At 40.8% G+C, this 25,154-nt stretch overlaps 1 protein-coding gene and 1 long non-coding RNA gene across 3 annotated transcripts in view; one reads left to right on the top strand and one right to left on the bottom strand.

The window, feature by feature from the left end:
* Nucleotides 1-1,381: 1,381 nt before the first annotated feature.
* Nucleotides 1,382-25,154, bottom strand: LOC149787316 (uncharacterized). Of its 2 annotated transcripts, none has more exons than XM_089977847.1 (2): nucleotides 24,998-25,154; nucleotides 1,382-2,577 (listed from the first exon to the last, which is right to left on the bottom strand). In XM_089977847.1, the coding sequence occupies exon 2, from the start codon at nucleotides 2,569-2,571 to the stop codon at nucleotides 1,606-1,608; it is 966 nt and encodes a 321-aa protein (XP_089833973.1). In that variant the 5' UTR covers nucleotides 2,572-2,577; nucleotides 24,998-25,154; the 3' UTR covers nucleotides 1,382-1,605. The 2 variants fall into 2 exon arrangements, with proteins under 2 accessions (XP_089833973.1, XP_089833974.1); XM_089977848.1 differs by lacking the exon at nucleotides 24,998-25,154 and adding an exon at nucleotides 2,828-2,848.
* Nucleotides 24,417-25,154, top strand: part of LOC149787315 (uncharacterized) — a 29,287-nt gene continuing 28,549 nt past the window's right edge. Inside the window, exon 1 of the long non-coding RNA XR_016425149.1 lies at nucleotides 24,417-24,612. This is a non-coding gene — a long non-coding RNA (uncharacterized LOC149787315). The remainder of the gene's footprint in view (nucleotides 24,613-25,154) is intronic.

The raw sequence follows: 25,154 nt of genomic DNA, 5'->3' as shown, positions 1-25,154 counted from the left end.
CGCAAATTCCAAAAGTAATTAGGGACAATTGTAACATCTTATCAGTTTTCAATGGCGTTGATACTCACACGCTGAGAAATATTCATCAGACTTGGTGCAACGGCGATATGGACATAAACAAATTCAAAAATTTCTTCAGCCGCGCCCAGGCAACACCGCATGGTTTTATCACGATTAATCTTCATGATCCGCTTAGTAGATATCGAATCAGTCTCGATAAAATTTATTCATAAATTTGCAGCCAAACTTCGCAAAATTCATCGACGGAATAAATTCCCCCCCCCCCTTTTTTTACTTGTCTAGAATCATTGAATTTGCACACAAAAAATTGCAGTCGGGAGTGAATTTACGCAAATTAATTTTCGTAGGAAGGCTTATTTTTGAAAACTGAGGCTTCTACGGAGAAAGTTCTCGTAGGAAGGCTTATTTGGTCTGGAACCACTGGTCTGTACAACTTCCCTGCTGCTTTCATCCATATTTCTGCAACTAGGTACATAACTGTATCTAGATTATATGTAATTTTTGTTCATGACTGTAATTGTACTGAGTTATAATCAAGATATTAGATAGCTAAATGTTTTGTACACGGGCATAAAACTCTATTTTTAGACATCAAGCTAGATTGTGTAGGGTCTATAAATAGGTGTTTACATTGATGTTTGCGATCATTAATAACACTATTTATAACAAAGCCTGTTGACAAGTTTGAGATAATTTATCATTGACTGGTTGGGTCAGGTGGGTTCTTAGAAGAATTAACGTATTTTCCACTGGATGGGGTGGGTCAGGTGGGTTCTTTTACGAAGTGAGATATTTGCAAAATGTCACGTAACGAGCAGGGGCAAAGTGCGTATTCGCCACTTATGCTTGTATATGATAGGTACCGCTGGACTCTTTCGTTCATTCTTATTTCTTATGTTCTTCCTGTAATATTGCTATGCATATGTATTTAATGATGTGTTTAGATATTATTTGAGAGTAAACCTTTATTAGGACCCTTCAGTAAATTACAATGTGCTAATTGGATAAAAAATATTGTTCTTGGACTACTGTGAATTATTCAACGGAGTTATGGTCAATGAAATTACATATACAGTATTTTGTACATATTACACATACAGTATTTTGTACATATTACACATACAGTAATTTGTACATATTACACATACAGTAATTTGTTAAACAATGTAACTCTTCTTGAATATATATATATATATATATATATATATATATATATATATATATATATATATATATATATAAGTATTATGAATTATTAAGTGACTGAAACAGTGGATCCATCTCCAATGTCTTGTTCCGTAAGTTTGTCCAATTATCCAGGCGTGTCATGGCGGGTAATAAAAGTTACACGTCGATAGAATACAAGGTATAGAGATTTATTCCCATTTTAGGATAAAGAGTGAAAATAATATTTCCTATAAAATATGTTCACCAAATATAAGGCTATATAACTTGGAAATTAAAATGAGATCACTTATTCTTGTAAAGAAAAATTCGTCTGTATTTTTGGAACTTGCACAGTGGAATTTTAAGATTAAAAGTGAGCACGATATCGTAAAGTTTGATAACCGAAAAATTTAGTTTTTAAGCATTTTTGCACTTGCTGATTTCAGAGGGTGGAAGGAAGGGTAGCACTTTTAACATGTTCAGAATGCCCTCCTCCACACTGATTGTTGAATTGTAGCCAAGCTTTCTGATCTTTTCGTAAGACACTTCATAGTCTCGTTTGTCTTTGTCCTCCCCTGAGCCAGATTCCGTAATGAAGCATCCTTTAACATTGGCTTGAATGGTTTTGGCAACCTGAGATTTCGTCATATTCATCTTCTCATCGCCCACATTGTAGGCTTGGCCCTTCATAACATCAGCGTTCTGGATCGCAAACAAAAATGCACGTGCAGCATCTTTCACGTGCAAGAAGGTGCGGCGGAAGTTTCCTTCATACAGATCGAACTCTTTTAGCGTCAGAGCTTTGTATGTAAGATCGTTAATCAGAAGGTCTAAGCGCAAACGGGCTGATAGTCCAAACACTGTGGCCAAACGAAGTGCAATACCCCCAGCTTCACGGACTAATTTCTCGCTCTCGGCTTTGCTACTTCCATATAAGGTCAGTGGGCTGATGGTTGTTTCCTCCGTGCAGATGCCATCTACAGCCCCGTAGCAGGAGCCCGTGCTGGCATAAACCAAGATCTGATCAGGACGCTTCAATTCGGTGATGTTGCTCGTGCCTTGAATGTTTGTTTCAATTGCAAGCTGTGGGTCTTTGTCACATGCTGGGTAACCTACGATGGCGGCCAAATGAACGATGACATCTTTATCACTCATGATCTCTGCAAGATGAGATTTATCCCGGATGTCCCCACGAATCACGTGCAGATTGGGTTGATCTGAAAAATGTATTATTGGAGTCACTCCCCAGAGGAAGATATCATAGATTGTGACGTCATAACCTTCATTCAGCAGCAAAGGGACCAAAGTGGACCCCAAATATCCCGCTCCTCCGGTCACCAGGACCTTCTTAGTGCTACTTGTTCCTTCAGCACCTTCGTTCATCTTTGTCTAAAAAGAGGAATATGTATTGTTAAAGAATATAATAAATATAAGTAATTTCAGAACACTGTCGTTAACATATAGGCTTTTACAGTCCAAGGCAACCGTTAACAGGTTCGGGTCATAACATTAGTTATGGCGTTGAAGACGATAAACAATATTCCTATTTCTCTTCGTAAACATAGTATTCAAAGTAAAGTAATAAGCATGGACTAGAGTTTATGAATCACTAAAAAATTGAGAGAATCAGAGATTATACCTGGGACCTAAATAATGCTGACAAAACTCTTCAACAGCTTCTTTCTGACGCATTGACAAACTCATGTTTAGCTTCCCCCCTTGTACTTCAACATGAATAAAGTACGATAAATCTTTATTTTGACTCACCCTTTACAAAATTATTGATGATATGGATTTTAATGAGTTGTGATTAATCTTCCTGTGCATTAACTATAAAGATGTTGTGGTATTCATTTGCTCCACCGTATAAGAAGAATTAACCTTACAACCTTCTGTCAGAAGAAACGAGCTATGAATTATTAAGTATTAAACTGAAGTCTGTTCAAAATACGAGTCGCTCATATACGCATACTGTTAAGGCACTTTTTTGTGTCGAAAACGAACTCTTTTAATAATAATATTTTATAATAGTTGCAAGACTGTCTTTATGCACACATATACTTACATACACATATTTGTGTTCGTGTGATAAATCACGTAATGAAGGTATGCACGTATGTTGTACTCTGTGCTAATCTTCAAGCAGTAAATTACCTATTCGTGTGACTGGAGTTAACACTTTTATTTTCAATTGGCATCGAGCATTTTAATCAATCGCACATGGGGACTAATAATCAATTTTAATCAATCCCATATGGGAACTAATAATGGGTGTTCGTGTGATTAAGGCTTAGAGTTATGGTTTGTTTTGGTTTTTGGTTTCTTGGCGTAGAACATTTTTCATGAATTGTGGTACCTTTTTCGTGTAAAATGATTTTGGCAAAGAAACGTTTTTCTTCGCGAAACCTGGTTTAGCTAGTACAGTTAACAAATTCAACAGAAACTAGACAGTTATCATTTTTCTAATACATATTGTGCATCGAGACACAATATGACGGAATTATTGAAGTTTTCATGGGTCCTCTTTATCATGAAATAGGCCATTTATTTTCATGAAGATGTCAAATTTTTCGCGAAAAATAATAACCTACGTGTAAGGGAACTATCATGAAAAATGTCACAAAATCTTACCAACATGTACTGCCTATACTCAAGACTGACAGATCAAATGAAGTCAGGTAAATATAATATGATTCAAATTGTTAAAGCTACGTAAAAAATCCCCAAATCACATAACACACTAATGTTACAACATATCCAAGATTGCATAGATGTGCCCTAAAACTCAATACCTAGAGACACTCAGCTGATGTTATTATATACCCGGGTTGTGTCAAGGTCCATAACTCTGTACATGCACATATTCAACCAAAAGTTAATGCATGCCAAAGACTGTATTAATGTGCCATCAAACTTTGTATCTATGCACTTCATCTGAAGCTATTATATAGCCAGGATGCGTCGATATCCCGTTAAAGTGATATATATACCCTCATTCAAGTGATAATACAATATAGCCAGGATTGTGCTGATGTACCCTGGGCCCTTATATCTACACAGATCAAACAAAAGCCACCATATAGCCAGGATTGTACCGATGTGCCCTGGGCCCTTATATCTACACAGCTCAAACAAAGCCACCATATATTCAGGATTGTACCGATGTGCCCTGGGCCCTTATATCTACACAGATCAAACTAAAGCCACCATATAGCCAGGATTGCACTGATGTGCCCTGGGCCCTTATATCTACACAGATAAAACTAAAGCCACCATATAGCCAGGATTGTGCTGATATGCCCTGGGCCCTTATATCTACACAGATTAAACAAAAGCCACCATATATTCAGGATTGTACTGATGTGCCCTGGGCCCTTATAATCTACACAAATTAAACAAAATCCACCATATAGCCAGGATTGTGCTGATATGCCCTGGGCCCTTATATCTACACAGATCAAACTAAAGCCACCATATATTCAGATATGTACTGATGTGCCTTTGGCCCTTATATCTACACATATTAAACAAAATCCACCATATATTCAGGATTGTGCTGATATGCCCTTGGTCCTTATATCTACACAGATTAAACTAAAGCCACCATATAGCCAGGATTGTGCTGATATGCCCTGGGCCCTTATATCTACACAGATCAAACTAAAGCCACCATATAGCCAGGATTGATCTGATATGCCGTTAACTCGTATACATGCATACCTTCAATAATGTGATATGCCGTTAACTCGTATACATGCATACAGTCAAATAATGTGATATGTCGTTAACTTGTATACATGCATACATTCAAATAATGTGATATGCCGTTAACTCGTATACATGCATACCTTCAAGTCATGTGATATGCCGTTAACTCGTATACATGCATACATTCAAATAATGTGATATGCCGTTAACTTGTATACATGCATATCTTCAAGTCATGTGATATGCCGTTAACTGGTATACATGCATACCTTCAAGTCATGTGATATGCCATTAATTCGTATACATGCATACCTTCAAGTAATGTGATATGCCGTTAACTTGTATACATGCATACCTTCAAGTAATGTGATATGCCGTTAACTCGTATACATGCATACAGTCAAGTAATGTCGTGGTAAAAAAAGGTCCATACATAAACCTGAGAGTCCATCTTTTATTTTGTGTATCTTTTATACTTTTATCTTGGTGTACTTCACGTGTAGATTTATTTGGAAGGTGTTTTGTACCTAAAGTTCTGTGTGTAATTCATTTAATTCATTTTCACATTTGAAGAACCGAGGAGATGCCAGAGAATGTGATTGTACCAAAATTAGTATATGTTGCTCACATTTGATTTTCATAACCTTTTATTATTTTCAAATCTTATTGGCGGGTTTGTTGTCTTTAATGCTGCATTTGTTACATTTGTCGAGATATAGTTGCAGTCACATTTATCGGTTTGATTGTTATCTCTTTTCATTCCTTCCATATTTTCATTCATTACCCTTCTATGGCAACGTATACATTGTATACTCGCCCATTCACATTTTTCACGTGTATCGTTTTGTTATTTAATGTTTTTTTATTTACCTTTTCCACTCTGATTTCGTGATGCCGTGCATGTCTTAATACTTGCATTTTCTCATGCACTATTCTTTTCACCATCTATCCCATTCTAAAAATTCATTAAGTTTCAAATACTTCATACTTTCATCTATCTCATTCTAAAATCTCAGTAATTTTACTACCACATTACGTTCCGGATATGCTTTCGAGTTAGTTGTACAGCTTGAACAGGGGAAATTGAAATTCGCCACTAGGCAAAGTACATCCAAACACATTAGGAGCAGCAGGGGGGCGAATCGGACATTTTGTCCAATCGTCATTTGGCTTAATTAATACTTTCTGCACTCAGCGGATCCGGTGTCGTCAGCGCCCGGTAAAAAAAAATACGACGTCGTCGTCGGGGGGTCGTCCAATCGTCATTTGGTTTAATTAATACTTTCTGCGCGCCGATCCCAGCGTCGTCAGCGTCCGGTAAAAAAGCGCGACGACCGCGTCGATGTCATTGCCCCCCCCCCCCCCCCGCTGCTAAGAAGTTATTTACAATGATCTTACAAACAGAGTGATCACTAACTCCTCCTCTTGTAGATCAATTAGGTTATTTGACTCATCGGTAAGTCTGAAATTAATTCTCGTTAAAAACCGATTATGGCATCGCATATAGACCGGATTAATCGGGCTCTCAACGATTAAGAATCCGGGAGGGGCTGTTGGTGAAAATGAATAAAGGATATACCCCTGTTGAGCTTGATTTGATTGCTTGGTATCTACCTGGTAACTCCCTTCGATAACATCACACACTAGATTGATTGCTATCACCGATGCGATATTTACGTTGTATGGAGCAATATGCCTACCACCATCTCCGTTATCGTGTCTGAGGACAGTTGATGGATCGAGAAAATCATTAAGAGACTTTCTTAGTTCTGGCGCGTTGTATCCTGGAAACTTGAAATCGGGTAAATTGGCTTCTATGATATTATACTCGGTTAGGAATTTTTGTTTATTATCATCGCTGTTAGCGGATATTGTTTTAACGATTCGCTCATTAATATATTCCATGTCTGATATAAGTTGATTTAACACCTCAACGTGTTTTCGTGCTTTTGTTTTCCGTAGTTGTTCTAGTTGCAATTGGTAATTACGATTAATTTCGATAAAAGCACCAATGATATCATTTAAATTAACTGTGACCACGGCGGACGATTCAGGAGTTTCCTTATACGGAAAATACCATTGCATGGTATTCCTGTCTTGAAATATAAACCTGCTGGGTAATAACGCGTTTTTTATAATAGACAAATCATCTCGATAACTGGGATTAATTTCATGATACGATTGCGCGATTGTGTGCAAGTCCGCGGGGATTTCATGAGGTGGATTCTTGAGCCAACCTAGTATGGTTCTTATTGAACTGTTATAAATATCAACCATATACCCCGGTGTGCTTATTTCAATCGTCGACGATAACGTCGGTTCATGAACCGTAATAGCGATTTTTGATTCTTTTCCTGTGATCGATTTTATTCTGCGTTGAAATTCTTTATTGATTTGTTCTACTTGGTATGACCCAGTTGGTATTGTAACCTCCTTCCAGTCTGGGGTCCCATTGGGTTTATTTGTCCATGCAAAAACCAGCGAGTTATTAGGTTGTTGTCCGTTAAATGCTTCCGCTCGGATATTAGGCCAACTGTGATATACTCGCAATTTTGCCAGCGCTATTTCCTTCACTGGAATCGGAGAAGGGAAGTTTACACTGAATTCTGGCTTCGTTGATGTTATCGATATCATACTTGTTTGTACCGGAGTGGTGTTCTCCGCGATCCGTTGAAGTAATTGAAACCCTTCGGGGTTCAGCGACATTATTATTATTCGCTGTTTCTAGTGTTCAATTTCAACACCGAATATTAACAACCTGCTTGTTTTCAGGAGAATGTTTTAAGCCCATTGAAGTGGTTTCAGCGACGTGGTTTCCAGCTTCCAGTTGAAAATCCTCGATTTTTGACATCGCGGAGTTATACAACTGGACCATCGTGGAGAATTCAACATCGGATATAAACGAATTATCTATCGCCAACGAGATCAACCCGGATAATTTCGAGTACGCGTCGGATACTATTTGATGTTTTACTGTATACTCGTTGAGTTTTTTCTGAGAACACGATGATATCTTTCTAGTGATTGCGTTGGCGACTCCAGCAATTGTTGTCGCCGCGGAGATAGCGATTGGAACAGCGATCGGGGCCATCATGGTCACCGTGGATAAAATGACACCGCTACCAGCTACTATACCTGACACCGAGTACACGGCCGCGTCGATGGCGGTTATTTTTCGGCGGTATTTTTTTATTTTTACACGGTATTGTTCGGAAAGCGTTTTCAAGTTCGAGGAGAATTCTTTTACGGTATTGAATCGATATTGATGTGACGTCGGTGATACCTCTGATTCAATTACCTTGGTGGTCATTTTTATTTTAAAAGAGCTAGTGTTTTTAATTACTTAGATCCGCTACAAATTCCACATACCATGTAATGTTTGCCCTGGTTAAATTTCTATCAACGGCTCTAATTGTAAACGGTTCAGTTGTGTCCTTGTCTATAATTGTTGATATTGTATTGTTAAACCCGAATGAACTCGACGATAATATATTAAACTGCATCATTGAAACCAGTGTCAATCGATAAATGCCCTTAACAGTTGCGGTAATATTTACTATATTCTGTGTAGGAGTCCAAGTGAATGATCCATGCCGAATCGTGTATACTGTGTTGATGGTGTTCTCATGAGGGATTTTTATTTTTTCAAATTGCACTATCATTCTCGGTAGTCTGTCTTTGATATCTATAATATCAGCTCTGATTGTTCCTATTCTCTGTGTATGCGCGTCTATATTCCCCTTAATCGCTGCAATATCAGTTTTGATTGTTTATATTATCCGTCCATTCACGTCTATACTAGTCCTGATCGATGCAACACTAGCGCCGATTATTTTTATTTCCCGTTCATGCACGTCTGCATTATTTATGATCGTTGCAACACTAGCGCCGATTATTTCTATTTCCCGTTTATGCGCGACTACATTCACATTGTTCGCTGCAACATCAGTTTTGATTGTTCCTATTTCCTGTCCATACGCAGTGATATCATTTATAGTTATTGTAATTTCATCCGGTTTGACATTTTTTCTACCAACGAATTTATCAACGGCGTCATCAACCCTGTTAATATTTTTTCGTAACGAGGTAAATTGGCCCGACAGCATTGTAAACTCCAAAATACTATTTTTTATCACTGCAAGATTTGGTTCGGTCACCGTCGGGGTCCCAAAAAAACTAGCAGTAGTGAGTTGTATACCGGTGACAGACTTTTGTATCCCCTCGAACTGATTTGCTTGCGCGTTAAATTTATCATAGAAATTTTTTAACGAATTCGACATGGATATATAATTGTCGCCCAGTGTATTTATTTTTCCATTTATCGTCAAGATGGATTCACCTGATTTAAGTCGTCCGTCGCCGGTATACAACGCGATAGTGTTCTCGGCGGCATCACGCTGTCGTGTTAAAACGTCATCCAGCGACACATTACTGGATTTCAATTTACCCTGGCGGTCTTGAAATACAACTATTTCGCCCGGGTCAACACTGGTTAGATTTAACGTATCAGCGATTTCATCCTCGATTAGTTTTTTTATGTCATCGGTGGCGAGCGTTTCCGTGGATTCTTTCAGCGCCGAAACCGGTCGTCCCCAGATATCAATCATTATTATTGTAAAAAAAAACAGTGTTTTTAATTAACCCGCCGGGCCTCTACGACCCCACTAGTGTATTCGTTTACAACCACATGAGGTGGTTTCCGCGATGATGAAATCTCCGCGAGTACGTTCAATACCTCACGGCCGCATATCGGTGGGTCACTTAATTGTTGTGTTGGCAGCGTGGAATAAAAAACCGGGGCTGAACACGCCCGGATATACCGCATGAACTCGTTCGGCGGGGCTAGCCCGTATGAATCAAAATAGACGATCGCACGCGGATCAATTGCGTACCCAATGAGTTCCCGCTCCGGAGGATTTATCGAGGTTAATTATACCGGTTTCAATATTCCTTGGTTTCGTTGGTAATTGATCCCTCATAAAAACACCTCTGAAGTTTTTTATCGCTAACGCGTTTGCGGCATCTATTAAATCAAAATTAGACATAGGAGTCATTGACTCTTGCGTTAATAAACGGTTCCCGGTAGTCTTAGACCCTTCCCCGAGTACCATGAATACGGGGTTCCCGGTAGTCTTAGACCCTTTCCGGCTACGGGTCGTCCTCGTTTCTTTTTTTTATAGCCTTTCCCGGTTGCCTTCTTCAATGCCATTCCCGCCGCGATACCAACGGCTCCTAACGCCACCGCCTTCGCCACTGCTGGGGCCGCCGCGGCAATCAACGCTGGAATCGCAGCTAACAGCGGAAATATCCCACCGGTCTTTTCCATGTTTTTAATCGCTGCGGCCGAAAAATCTATTTGAACACCCTTTTTATTCTTCATTTCATCATTGAAATGTTTTATTTGACGCGCCGTCAACGATATCTTATGATTACCACCTGCCATCTGTGACGGCTTCAGCGTTATTGTGGTTCCACATTGTTTAGCCGACTTTGATCGTAATTTCTTGACTTGACCATCGGTCAACTCTACACCGACAACACTATACGACATTTTTATTGTAAACGCGTTTATGTTTTCAATTACATGTTTTCCACTGGTGCATCAACGATTCTCATTCGTCCACCAACACCTTCCAACAGCATTGATTTATCGCTGAGAATGACAGCAACCGCTCTATAATCAACACCACCCGGGGCTATACGAGCTCGGAAGTGTATATCAACGACGGACTGTCTCGTTAAATCAAGATGTTCCAGCGAAAAGTAATAAATCGGATACAGGTTTTTAAAATCAAGTTGTGATATTTGCAAACCGGTGTCAACGTTTTGATCACGACCCATATATGACAGCAATCGATGGTACACACGACGTGCGACATGGTTGTTGTCGTAATTAAGCTGTATATCCTCGGATGGTTCCTGTTGTCCGTTTATTCTCAGCGAAACCTCCCTGACTCCTAATCGATCAAATATCATATGGCTGCGTTCTTGATTACCCAATCGATCCCTATTCTGTAGCGCTATAAATATATGACGCGGGGCTGAAACGCCTTGTTTTGATGCCAGGTGCCATGTAAATGTATCAGCGACATTATCCTCTTTAGCATCAGTTGTTACCGCTAGCCAACTCAACAACGATTTCCCTCCCTGTTCCATAAATGATAACAATCGTGCTTCCGTGGTAACTGATGGAGTCAACACCGGCATCCACAATGCTATTTTAGTTAAAACGACTTTACCGTTACTGACGCCAGCAGCACGCCATATTGCATTGTTATCATCGCCCCTTCGCGTTAGCGCAATTGTATGCTTAGCCCCATAGATAACTTTTCTGACATTTCTACAAAATCCGAATATGTGATGGAGTGGAATCGCGCATGAAAACTGTCGGCGTTGTCCTTGCAATGTTGCTACTCGTGTTGCAAACCCTAGATTAAAATTATCGTTAGTACTTTTTATAATAGAAACATCAGCGCCTGGTCTTGCCCTGCGGTCTGGGTTGGCTGCTTCAGCTTGATTAGCAACTGAAGTATCTTGTGGTGTCAGCACGTTAATGTACTGAATATGATCAGCGTTATTAGTGGTATCCTTTGCGAACATCATAGATGGGCCCGCCGATCTTGTATAATCATCTGAGTATCTTGCTAGCCCAATTATCGTCGTTGCAACATCAACCTCGCGTTCTATTGATTCAATTTCTCGCCCGTCAATAAGATATCTGGCACTCTCAAATAACGCCATGATACCGTTGTTGACAAAACCAACTCGAACACGACCGTCATTTGCGTATGGTGCATTATCGGCAGCATTTGTTACAAGTTCTCCCTCAATTTCGATAAACGCTTCACACGGCAAAAAGTATTTACTGGTATCTTCGACTTGAAGTTCAATTCGCGATCGTAGGTCGGCTTGTGGTGGTTGATAGGAATAAAATTGATAATCACGGACAGAATCATCCCTGCGCACTGGGGCGTCCATATCAAACGCGGGATCAGCGGTTCGCGCAAACATTTTATTATTTATCATGTTGATGTTTTCAATTGCAATTCATCAACGTCGTTTTCGTCGTAAATTCTTTGAATCCTGTTTAAGACCACTTCCCGCTATCGCGTTCATGAGCGCGTTGGTTGTTGCATCAGTGGACGGCGAAGCCAATGGCGAAGCCATCGACGCTAGTTTTTTTTCCACCGCGTTATTTATTACTTTACTGACATTTGCAGGCATCACTGTTGTAGAACGCAGCGGCGTTTGTTTTTTTCTTCTCACCAACGACATTAGTTTGTCCTTTGCTGCAGAAAACGCCTTTCCGGCAACATCGATTCCCTTATCACGAATAACATCAATGGCCTTCATAGATAATTGTTTAGCTAACGGCGCCACTTTTGGAGCCATTCTTGTAAATAACCCCGCAATGGTGCTACCGAGACCGTCTCCGTACCACGCGCGGTATACAGGCAATCGTGAGTTTACCACGTAGACGCTGACTGGTTTATCATGGTTGTAGTGTATAATCATCTTTATTATAAAAACACCAGTGTTTTCCAATTAGTGATTGGTCAATCGCTGTAATGACCGTGGTCATCAAAACCGTCCACGAGTTCGTCTATGAGCGTTCGATATACATTAATGTCCATGATACCACCGGCAAATAACCGCCTGCAAATATCAGCGGCCTCATTGATTATTTCCGGAGAGTTATTTCCGGCTCGTTTTCCTCCGATTAATACCTCCAGCCGTGATATATCACTGAGAACATTACCAGGACATGAAACGCTAGCGTTGAAACCAGAAGAGTTTCCAACGGAGTATCCTTTTCCGTGCTTTGGTCTTTTACTTTTTACTTTCTCGTGGAATATTATATAATTATTATCACGCGGTGGTAATACATTTTTATATTTACTTGCCAAATACACTATTCTTGTCCAATCCTTTAACGACTTTATATTTTTCTCGTAATCGCTATTGATATACATCTCTCGTGAATCCTTATCAAAATTTATGGCAGTAAAATTAACTAATCCTTCGTAGCTGTCGAAGGCTCTAATTTTATCTATTGCGGACTTTGTAAGTACTTTAGAGGGTATATTCTCCTTTATCTCCTCCTGTTCTTGTATTTCTTTCTGTATTTCTTCCTGTATTTCTTCTTCTGGTTCTCTTGCGGTGGCACCTAGTTCTTCTTCATCGGCCATTGTAACATAAGGTTCTTGTGGGTCCGTTATAGCGAGTGGTGGCGGCCTCTCCCTCCGTTGGTGTGTTGTAGCAACCGCTATTTTCGCAGGAAGTGTTTCCAGAGACTCTTTTGTTTGCTCGGTCTGAGCCGCTATCTTTTCAAGCGCACCGAGGAAAGGGCACAGTTGCGCTTTTTACCGGGGCAAAGAGTTGTTCGCTTCCAACAGCAAAATCAGCTTGTAGTTGTTGCCGCGTTTGAAGTTGTTTTCGGACCCTGTCTCGTAACGGTATGAACTTTTTAAGCGCTGCTAGCCGCTCTCTGGCTAGCCGAGTAGTAAGTGATTCGCCCACCATTATTGCAAATTGCTCCGCAATTTCTAATTTCCCTGTGGCAGCGTCAGACGCACATTACCACGACCTATCGGGAAAAAAAAATGTATACAACGTAAAAATTCACTTCCGTACGCTACGTGAACAGGTATGCCATTAAATTGGGGACTCCACGGAGTTTTCGTCTATAATCTTTCTAATGTTTTTAATCTTACTAGAAATCTCCCGGCGTCGTTCATAAACACGTCCGAGTTTTTTTCGTACTGTCTCAACGGCAGTGAATAGTCCAATGAATGCATTTACGTCATTGTGGTACAGGTTTTCATTAATCGTATGTTGCAATCGTTTTATAAAAGCGTACTCGCGGGCCAGGGTAAAACGCCCCCGTTTCGATTGTTCGTTAATAATTTCATAATCGGATAATATTCTTTCGCTGTTGAGACCATCAGATAATTCAATTCCTTGATTTTTTAATTTTGAAATCTCGGTTAATATATTATTGATGTCTTCGATATTCATATTCTTATAAAACATCTTATTTTTAAATAAAAAAAAATGAACTCCAGGCACGTTAACATCTTTACTGCCTAGAGAAATATGTGCGTGATTATGGACTCCTATAACATGAAGTTGCCACCGCATCTTCGTGTTAACAGAGAGTATTATGATTGGACGGCACACCCGTTTGGCAACCCCGCTGGCGCCCTATGACGTCAGAGAGGCCCATCGGTTACTTAATTAAGGACATTCACATCTTGGAACCCCTTGGGTGCCTTCGCATCCATCTGAGCCCAAGGGAACCCCGAAACATACATCTCCGGGAAGGAGGCCTAGGGTGACAAACGTCATCGTAGACCGCCCAGAAGATATGCTTGGGGGGACGTACGGATATATTTACAATGAAATGATGGGACAGCACAAACATAAAACGGCGGGGCGGAACTCTACGGCCGATTCGACCAATCAAAAGCAACCCAATTAAATTAACCCGGTTGCATGATTGTGAATAAAAGACAACCACACGCCCGGGTCAAGTGCGTGGGTTAGTTTTGATTGATCGAATCGGCTTTAGAAAGCCCCAGGCTTATAACGAGTCGTCTTATATATAAGGTGACTAATACAACCGCGTCAGTCACAAGGTGTGTGTTAATTTGAATTCCCTTGAATCGTTAAATCCTTGAATACTTATTAATGGTGTTTCACAGCATTTAAATGAAACCAAATATTTGAATAAAACATTACAAAAAAGAATACAGCTGTTAGATAACAGCGTGTATTTCATTAGTTTTCATCGTAAAATGAATAATTAATCGTAACATTAATTGGACTTCAAGGGACGTAACTCTTGTCATGCGACGCTATCACAAAACGAGTTATCTCCCTTTGATGTTATATATGAAAATCGAATTCTGTGACCCGTCTTTTTTGAGATCGCTGTTTGATATACTCGTTCTGCTACTTTTCGTACTGAGGCTCTACAAATATCGAAATATTTTCCTGCCTCATTCATCGACTGAAATATTTTTTCCTCGTGCGTTGATGTATCAAACGATTTGACCCCCCTTGCTTGCTTTGAGAACTTACCAGTTTGGCCTTTTTTATTATTTTGACTCTGAGAGATGGCTTGCAGATTACACAGTCTGTTATTTTGAGGACATCCATCAATGTGATCAATAACAAGACCGTCGTTGATCAATCCGTTAAACGCTTCATAGATTATTCTATGAACGTAATAGCTTTTTTCCCGGCACCAAACATCAAATACCCCTGATTATTTACGGTACCAACCGGCTTCTTCAGTCTGCGGTTTCTAACAACGCCGTCGCGAGATGCCTCGTAATTAACGAGCACAGGATGCGGCTGAAATTCTTGGTTCATTTGTATAATAATACTACTTGTCTAATTCATTATTTGGTTTAATTATAAACCTTGCAATGTAGTCCTGAGGAGTTTTGATGATTTTGTCCTTGACGGAGTCAATGACGGCGTTTTTTATTCGCTTGTCATAATAGCGTTTTAGTTCCCTGTATCGTTTGCCGCAACAATTGATACATAATTGTGATTTTCCTCTTACACCAACGTGGCAAACCAAGCACGGGAGGGGGCCATTTGAACCATTACGAACGCTTTGTAAATGATACCCGCAGAATTCACCTCTACATGATTTATTGCACGGGGTTGTCGACCCAATCATCAACCATTTGCAGTGATTCATTATACTATATTCTTTTATTTAAATACTTGTTTTAATTATATGGAGGAGTTCGAGAGATTAGCAGCAATTAAGCCCTGGAAAAATATTAAGTTCAATCTCGATAGAGCCCTCAAGGACGCACCAAAAGCGTTAATAAACGATAGAACCCTGTTGAATAAAATACGCGATTGTATCAATGAATTCAAGCGTGATGGTGCATCTCATAGTTGGTCAACATTTCGAATTGATGGTGTTGTTGATGCTACCATGAACGACAACCGCGCAGCAACGATAATATCACAACTTGACGGTAAAAAGTATTTCTTCAGAGTAAAATTCATTGTCCGGGTGGAATCAGGTAATTGGATCATACGTGATAAATTTGAACCAGTTCTCAGCGACAAGAAAACAGTTATTGTTAGCCGCGACTCCAAGCCAGGGCTGTTAACCGGAATTGACAGACCATACTATGAACGAGCGTATCCTGAAACAGCAGTTGTCTATGGAATATACCCGTTAAATAAGAAACCTGATATCGGAAAACTAGCGCCGATGAAACAGTCAACGGGGATAAATTGTGTAGCAGAACGAGTAATAGAGCATTTTACAAATGCGTGTCGAGGAAATAAACTGACCGATTTACGACGTAGCAAAATAAACCAATGGGAGGAGACAGTGCGCGAGCGAGGAGCAACCATCAGCGACATAGCAAGATTAGAAACGTCGTTGAGATTTCCAATAACCGTTACAACAATAACCGGTGAAGTATTATACGAATCAAAGTATAAATCAAAGGGAGCCCCAATCAAAATTATTGATCATAACGAACACGCGTGGACGCCCGCGGTCACAATATTTCCACGGGATAGAACAGTAAAGTATATCCCGGGGGAATTCCTGGGAGAGGATGGTTTTCTCGCGGAGAGGAAACTATTTGATGCTATTGCCTGCTTGTGTAAAAACGACCCTGTATCAGTGTGGTTACTTCGCAGCGCTGAAAACGATGTGGATACCTTTGATCAGTTTGTAAGACCAAACGGTGAATTATATCGCACTGAAGCGTTTCACAACAAGATGAAAAAAACCGCCATAGAATTTGAAGAGCATGATGAACAACTGCTAACAAATTGTTTTACGATTCCATCGGTTGCGGCTCATGTTGCAGCAAGGAAAAATGCGTGGAGACCAACGCGCAAGGAATTTCTACCGGATGTACAATCCAGTTGTTTGGAATACTATCACGGTGGACTATGGAACACTGAATACAACCGCGACGCTATGATTTCCGTTGATATGGTTGCCTGTTATCCAGCGAGTTTTCTCGGGTATGGATCCGCCGCTGAGTACTTTAAACGATTTGGACACCCCAGACATGAAATGACTCGTGTTGCTATTAATGGACCACTGCCTGATTTTGATTTAACCGGATTCGCTCGCATAGTATCATTTGAAATCGCAGCAGGACTTCATCGCTGTTGTTATATTTGGATCGGTAGACACATGGCTGAAAAGAGATGGCTTCCAATAGCGCTGCTAAGGTTTATGATTGATTGTAGCATGCTTGTATCGTTGATTGTCAGCGACGCAATAATATCATATCGGGCGCAGACGGAAGTCTGGTTACCAGAACCAGAGCGTCTAGATAGCATAATTGACGAATCCAGAAAACACATTGATGCCGACGAGGAATATATCATCAAATGGTCCAAAAAGATATTCAACCAACGAAACCGCGAGGCAAAAGATCTCGGTAGAAGAATAATTGGTAAGTTCACACAAGGTGGAAAAAACTGCGACTACAAACGATATTGCTCACGGCTGATTATAGATGACGCAGAATATGATTTCGTAATCAAGGACGCAGTGGCAAAAAATAGATACGTGAACTGCAAAACAGCTTTCTTGTCCAATGGAACAAGGTTGGGTACAGTTGTTACCTACAGCGATGGAGACAGCCCGGCATATCCACATTTGAGGGCGTCTATGCTGGGTTACGCCGCTATCAATTTATTCTCGATGATAAATAGATTTCCCGACACCGCGGTTAGAGTTGCGATTGATTCATTTTACATAGACGTAAAGTATAAGGGAAACATAGCCGAGTTTACTAGTCCGGACGAGAGTTGGGGTATATAGAGAATTAAAAATGAAATACGACGCGATTATTCCCCGTCAGCAGATGTCACCGTTGAAAATAATTACTTACGCGGTGATAATCTATCAGAATGGTCTAATGCACCACCGTGTTCTGATCCAATTTGTAGATATAAAACAGTTTATTTAAGCGGCTGTGGCGGGTCAGGAAAGACGACTCGGGCAATTGAATTATTTCGAACGCGGGCAAGTATAATCGTGCTTACACCGACCCATAGACTAGCGCGAGAGATAAAACAACGAAATGTTGACGCCGTTACTTATCACAGCTTTTCTCGATACAGCGGCGGTGAGTGGACTCCTGATCGAATGGGGGAAAAATTTATTCCTGAGGTTATCATCTGGGATGAGATATGTACTGTTTCGTTAGATGTTTTACAAATGTTTCTTGAGTGGTTGCTGCGCGCGAATACAGCGGTGATAATGTGCGGAGATCATGGCCAACCACCACCATTTGTCGGCGAGGGTCCACATGATTGGTTAAAGGGTTTTGTGGACTATTATGAAGAAACCGACACTGATTACCGAGCACTTGATGAACAACTGCGCGAGGTTAAAAAATTAATCAGATTACAGCCGGATAGAGTTCAATGTGAAATAATCCGCGAGGTGATTCCGGAAACGCCGTTAAATGAATTCTGGGAAACATGGAGACCAAACGATTTGATTGTAGCGAGTAGAAAGATAGTCAGAGACACACTTCAGCGGAAGTTGTTTGCGTTGCATAAGGAAAAGTTTCCAACGCGTCCAGTGCCGTTGTGTTATAGACCCGCTGACACACGGCGGCAGAACATTGAAGTTGAAATCCCGGGCCCGACAGCGTCAGGGACAAAAAAACAAGTTCTCGTGCTGAATGATATCGTGCTCGTTGATATCAGCGTCGTCGAGGACGCGCTACGTGCTGATAAATCCCCGTGGACGCTAGGATACGCAACGACAATACATTCCTCGCAGGGATTAACCATCACGGACACAATTGTTTGGATGGTTGATAATCGCATCGAATGGTCAAATCTAGTCTATCTTGCAGTGTCCCGAGTACGGAGGATAAATCAGCTTCGAAGAATTGTTATTGACGAAGCCAGTGACAACGATGACATCATCGATGCAAGCGTCATTGATAGAAAACTCTCGGGTTACCGCCAACAGGATAAAAAAAAAACAGCGGCGTTTTGATATTGATGCCGAATTAATAATTGCGTTACGACAACAACAGAATAATCACTGCGCGAGTTGCAATTGTGTAATGCGCTGGCGTTATTCGGATAAAGACGCTCGCCAATTTACCGTGGACAGGATCGATAACAGTCTCGGTCATGTCAAAAACAATGTGAGGTTGACCTGTCTTGAGTGCAATAGACGCAACGGCGCTAGTTAAGACCACGCGGGGGCAATTGAGTATCGTCAGGTATCACTTGTAGTTGCTCGCGTGTAAACCCCCGCTGTGGGGCAGTTAAATCCAGTCTATAGATCGGTGGTCTACCAGTTGATCGTGTTATCGTTGATATGTTATGTGTGGTAACACTCCAAATAGGATCAGTAGCTCTTTTTTTACCGCCTTCAAGCTCTCCTGGTTCATACAGATATCTAACAGTGACATCGCCGAGAATCGGCTTGGAAACGCTATCTATTTTTGATCTTCCGGGTATATACTTTTTTTTAATCGCGTCGCTGGGCTTCATGTTGATTGCTCGGGTAATCTCGTTATTTAACGCTGCAATTACGCCTGGTAATCTTTTAACCCATTCACGAGATCGTTTTTCCTGGATGAATTCTTTCGCGTATTGATATCCAAATAACCGTTCAGCAAGAGTCCGATTGAATCGTTCAACAATTGCCTGATCACGATGTAGCGCAGTATGACCTCGTCATATCGCGACGTTATGATGTTTCAGCGTTGATAAAACAGCGCCGCGAAATTCATTGCCAGGATCAACTTGTAATAGATTTGGCCAGCGCAGAGGACCCCTTCGGTAAATCCGCTCAAACGCATCGGCTACTTCAGTTGCTGACTTTGTTTTTAACGGCTCCGCTTGTTTGTATCGACTCGCAACATCAACTACAGTTAGCGCGTATTTGTAACCGTTGTCATGCGGCAGAAATAGTATATCAGCTTGATGAACTTCATTGGGTACGGTAACATCAAAGTGTGAGAAGTTGATTTGTTTAGGTGGTGGTAGATAGATTTGCCATATAGCCTGTTTGGATAACCAATTAGCCGCAACGGCCTTTGTTACCTTTGCAGCGCTTGCGAGTTTACCAATTGCGGCCTTCCCCTTCCAGTATCCTCTCGGAGAATAATAGATGGATTCCATGTTGTTATTATAAACGCTAGCGTTTTCAATTACCAGCGCGAGAAGCTCCGCTTCCAATCATTAATTTACCTTTCATAGCCGATTTTACCAACCATGAAGCCAATTTTTCTTTGAATGATTTATCAGGAATAGCATTTAACGCGTGAATTAATTTTACATCCGCGATATGACGCTGTTGCAGATCGCTACTTTTGTAGTAAGCAACATCATGAGCATGACACGCCTTATCGATAGCGTTTATTGGATACTCACCGGGTTTGGGCTGATTTTGATCATCGAGTCTGATATCTAATCGTGTTCCGGGGCCACAGTAGCTATATCCTGGGAGGTGCTTTTCTCCTGGATACTTTGCCCACGGTGTTCCGGGGAGTTTTGATAACTTGGCTGCAATATCACCTCCTCGCTTTTTTTTAAAGCATCCCCGGGTCTAATAGAAATAAGTCTAAATTTCTTTGTACCGCATCGTGCACACTTACCAGTAAGTGCCGATCTGTTATTTCTTGTTGTAACGGTTGTCATATCATTTGTGCCAGTACGCACTCTACACTTCACACAATATAAATCCATAATTTATGTATAGAGATATGAATATAATTGATTTTTCGGCGACTAAAACAAGAGAACCAGTTAAGCATGTTGCAGCGTTACCAAACTCGATCCGGATGATTATCATCGGACCATCTGGATCCGGCAAGACGCAATTGTTACTCAATTTAATAATGAGATGGATGAAGTGGGATAAGTTGTATTTAATCGCCCCTAGCGTGGATGATCAACGATGCTACGAGGTATTGAAAGATTTTAACGAGAATGCATCAGCGATCGCTGAAAAAAATGTTATTGAGTTTATTACAGATATCAATGATGCACCAGGTATTGATGATATTGATGGCGACGTTAACAATCTAGTCGTGTACGATGATGTTATGTTAGACAATCAAAAAAACCCAGCTAGGATATTTTCCAGAGGAAGGCATAAAAACACCGACGTGATATATGTCACTCAACGATACACTCAGATTCCAAAAGTAATCAGAGACAACTGTAATATTCTTGCTGTATTCAACGGCGTTGATACACACACGCTACGAAATATTTGGCAGACATGGTGCGGCGGTGACATGGACTTTAATGGTTTTCGAAACTTTTTTAGTCATGCTCAGTCGACCCCACATGGATTTGTAACGATAAATTTACATGATCCTCGGACACGATATCGTATCGGACTTGACCAAATATTCGGTTAGTTGTAAATAATTTTCATTGTAGATAACTTCTTAGCAGCAGGGGGGGCAATGACATCGACGCGGTCGTCGCGCTTTTTTACCGGACGCTGACGACGCTGGGATCGTCGCGCAGAAAGTATTAATTAAACCAAATGACGATTGGACGAACCCCCGACGACGACGTCGTTTTTTTTTACCGGGCGCTGACGACACCGGATCCGCTGAGTGCAGAAAGTATTAATTAAGCCAAATGACGATTGGACAAAATGTCCGATTCGCCCCCCCCCCCGCTGCTTTAGGTTACCTTTCATGAATTGCTTGTACAAATTCAGTAAAAACATATGATGTCGGCTTGAAAAGAAACTTGGTAATGTTAAGCAAAAAATGTCATCTCTGCCATATCAGTTGAGTCGCTCCTACGTTCTCATTTGGTAAACACACACCCGTGATACCAAACACGCGTTTTGTACACAAATCACACTCAAACACCTTTTGAGATTTCTCACGCATTCTTAAGAAACGAATATCGTGTATGTTTAATCTAATGATTAAATTTAAAGAATGACTCTCTCCGGTAAATTTCCACATTTGAGCACTGGTATTCTTATAAAATAGACTGACCCTCAAGTGACCGTTACTTGGAATCAGGTTAACTTCTACCCTTGGCTTTTCACCCCAGGTCATCCATCTCACTCCTGATAATTATTGTTGTTGTGTTGTTGTGGGGTTTAACGCCATTTTTCAGCACGATAGGCTATACATGGCGGCCAGTATTAATGGTGGAGGAAGAACCCGGAAAACCCCGGAAAGAACCACCGACCCACGAGAAGCTACTGGCAAGCTTTCTCACATGCCCACATTGGCTGAATCTTAGACTCGAACCGCCGCAGATAGAGGTGAGATGGCAGTGATCCGTAACGAAGAGCGCTTTAGACCACTCGGCCACTCGGGGCCCCCCTCCTGATAATTAAGTACCCTTCATAGATTTATAAAAAAAAATGTGCGTGTATATACATTGACAGCTTTTGCATTTCTGGCGTGATTGCATGATGATTCTGAGTTTTGTCGCCCACCGTTGTCGACCGCTCCGGTGGCCTAGTGATTAGAGCGTCCGCCTCGGATGCGGGAGGTCGTGGGTTCGAACCCCGGCCCAGTCATACCAAGACTAACAAAAATGGTACTAACAGCTGCCTCGCTTGGCGCTGAGCATTAAGAGGTTAGTGTTAGGACTGGCCGGCCTGGTGTCAGGATAATGTGACTGAGTAGGACATCATGCTACATGTCTGCGGCATGATGCCCCACTGCTAGATATCACTATAAACTGTCACACTGCAGACATCGTAGCGATGTGACTGAAAATGGTTAAATCTACGTTAAAAATCCAAATCACACACACACCTACCGTTGTCGAAATAAACGAAGTGTCTTCCGTTTTTAGCAGGCTTAGCACATTGGCTGTTTTGAAGTCGATCTTTCGGATCATAAATCGAATGCATATGAATTACTTTCATCCGGATCGGCTATTTACTGAACAAGGATTGAAATCAAAGTTGTGTAAGAATCAATCTTATTTTAGATTTTTTCATTTTTCAAAGAAATTTCAGGTGAACAAAATGTATGATTTCTTTTTGTAAATCGCTGAACCGACAAAGAACTGAAGCATATGTTTGTCTCGCAGAAATAGCCAACCTGGGCTCAATAAATTAGCAAAAACAGGGGGAGATGCAAAGAGGATTCGGTTTGATTTCTTGATTTACGGCGCAGCAATACAAGTATGTTATTTAGTTCCATTAATGTGCGTTGCCCAAAGACACACGGCGGTTGCAAATCAAGCTGGTCCTTTGGTAGGATTCGAATCCGCTCCTTTCGGTCGTGAATCTGGCACACTAACATCCCAGCCACCACGGTTCCTCCTACAGAAAAGAACATTTGACTCTTGGTGTTGCAGTAAGTTGCAACAATAAATGACTATTGCGATAAAGTGATGGATGACTTCATGACAAAGTTAACAAGAGACCTGTGAAGCGACCGACACTCTACTGGGTGAGAAGAATTCAATATAAGACCGTTTTTCTCCAATAACTGTTGAGTGTTGAAACCGTCTCTGATATTCTTCACCGATAACAATATTTTCAGATAGCTGCTGTGGTGGACATAGTAGAGGTCAGATTGGCACTAATTTCTTTAGGACGGAGTAGTCATCATCAGAATTTTTTTAAAAGCTCCTTGTCATAATCGTCATCCTTTCGAAGGAGTAGTGACAACAAAATGTCCACGACAGCCATCATGGCGGCCATACTGGGTATACGTCTGGCACCATTTTCGTTTAGGACCATCTAGGTATTATACGAACTCTGTCAGAGGAAATCACATTGCGATTTAGCCGTCCATTTGGGAGTAGAGATAACCAAATTTTCAAGATAGCCACAATATGGTCATACAGAGAGTTAGGCATTTTCTTTTAGGATCAAGTCAACATGATAACTCCTCTGATGAAAATCCCATGTCAAAATAACTTTCACATTAAGATTTGATTTTCAAGATGGCCACACATTGCACGTCAGATCAGCACCATTTTAATTTATGATCCTAAAAACACAATGAGAAGTCTTAAGTAATGAGATGACCATCCATTCAGGAGACGTTGTGATAACAAGAGTTTGAAGCTGACCACTGTGGTAGCCATATTAGACACCAGATCAGCACCATTTCATTTCGAAACACCTCAAAAGATTTTTTATGAAACGCCAATGTCAGTGTGACTTTCCGAGTGCCGATATAATGATTTACTAGATGGTTGATGTGGCCGCCATATTGGAAATCAGCTCGGCATTATTTTCATTTACAACCCAGCAGACATCATAAATAGTGTGTCAGTGAAAACCCAATGTTGTAATGGCCGTCCATGTAGAATATCCTCACTCTGTAAATATTAAATATTTTTATCTATTTGTGTGTGTGTTTTTGTGTGAGAGAGAGTTTTCTAGTAACCGAGTTATTATGCAATGGGTGGTCACACTACTGATCTAAACAGACCAGTGTATTCTAACCCCTAACTGATAAATGATTTTTTAAAGCCATACTTCATTATATAAATTAACGGATAAAAACAGGTCACGTAAGGCCCGCGGGGCGTATTTTTGTCCACCCCTGGGTTAGAGGATGTGGAATATGCCCAATTACACTCTTCTGCATTTCGTAATAGACAACTAATGGATCTGCTCTGGTCGGCTGCCATCGTGTGTCCTTAGCAAGGCACCTGACGATAATTGACTCCTCCCTAAATAGCCTCTACTCGTTTTGCAGTGCCGTAAAACACCCAAGCCAGGTAACGTGGTTACTCTTGTACTATATTCTACCTATTATATACGAGTACTCGCGTTGACTCGAGTGGTGTATTTTAGACGCTGTATGAACTACCTTTTCATATGCTAGTAAACTAGCCTAATATACACTTGTTTAAAATGTATTAATAATTTAAATGTGCCTGTAAGTGTGTGTGTGTTGAAACTGATGCGGCTGGAGACAGACAGACAGACAGACAGACACAGACAGACAGAGACAGAAACAGGCAGACAGATATGTAAATGAAATCAATGAATATTAGCTAATCAACACATTTCATCAAAAATGTTCAAACATGTCAGCAAATATTGCTAAAACTCAAAGTTTTTACGACATAATCAGAAGACACTCATTTACATTCAACATACCTGTATGCGTTAAAATCGGCAGGTAAACATGAAGCCTTGTTTCGAACTGTTGATTCATAGCATGTGTTCCGTATGTTTACTTGACACAGACCGAATGGGTCGGGTTTTGTGTTGGAGATGCCTCGTTGATAACGGTGATTATTCAGTGGAACGTGTT

This window comes from Sinohyriopsis cumingii, chromosome 12, assembly GCF_028554795.1.
Source record: "Sinohyriopsis cumingii isolate HCF-2022 chromosome 12, ASM2855479v2, whole genome shotgun sequence".
In the NCBI taxonomy this organism is placed as follows: domain Eukaryota; kingdom Metazoa; phylum Mollusca; class Bivalvia; order Unionida; family Unionidae; genus Sinohyriopsis; species Sinohyriopsis cumingii.
This window is presented reverse-complemented; position numbering and strand designations above follow the sequence as displayed.

Bases quoted from the DNA above. Each gene is read 5' to 3' on its own strand.
- LOC149787316 (XM_089977847.1), bottom strand. From the start codon at position 2,571: ATGAACGAAGGTGCTGAAGGAACAAGTAGCACTAAGAAGGTCCTGGTG.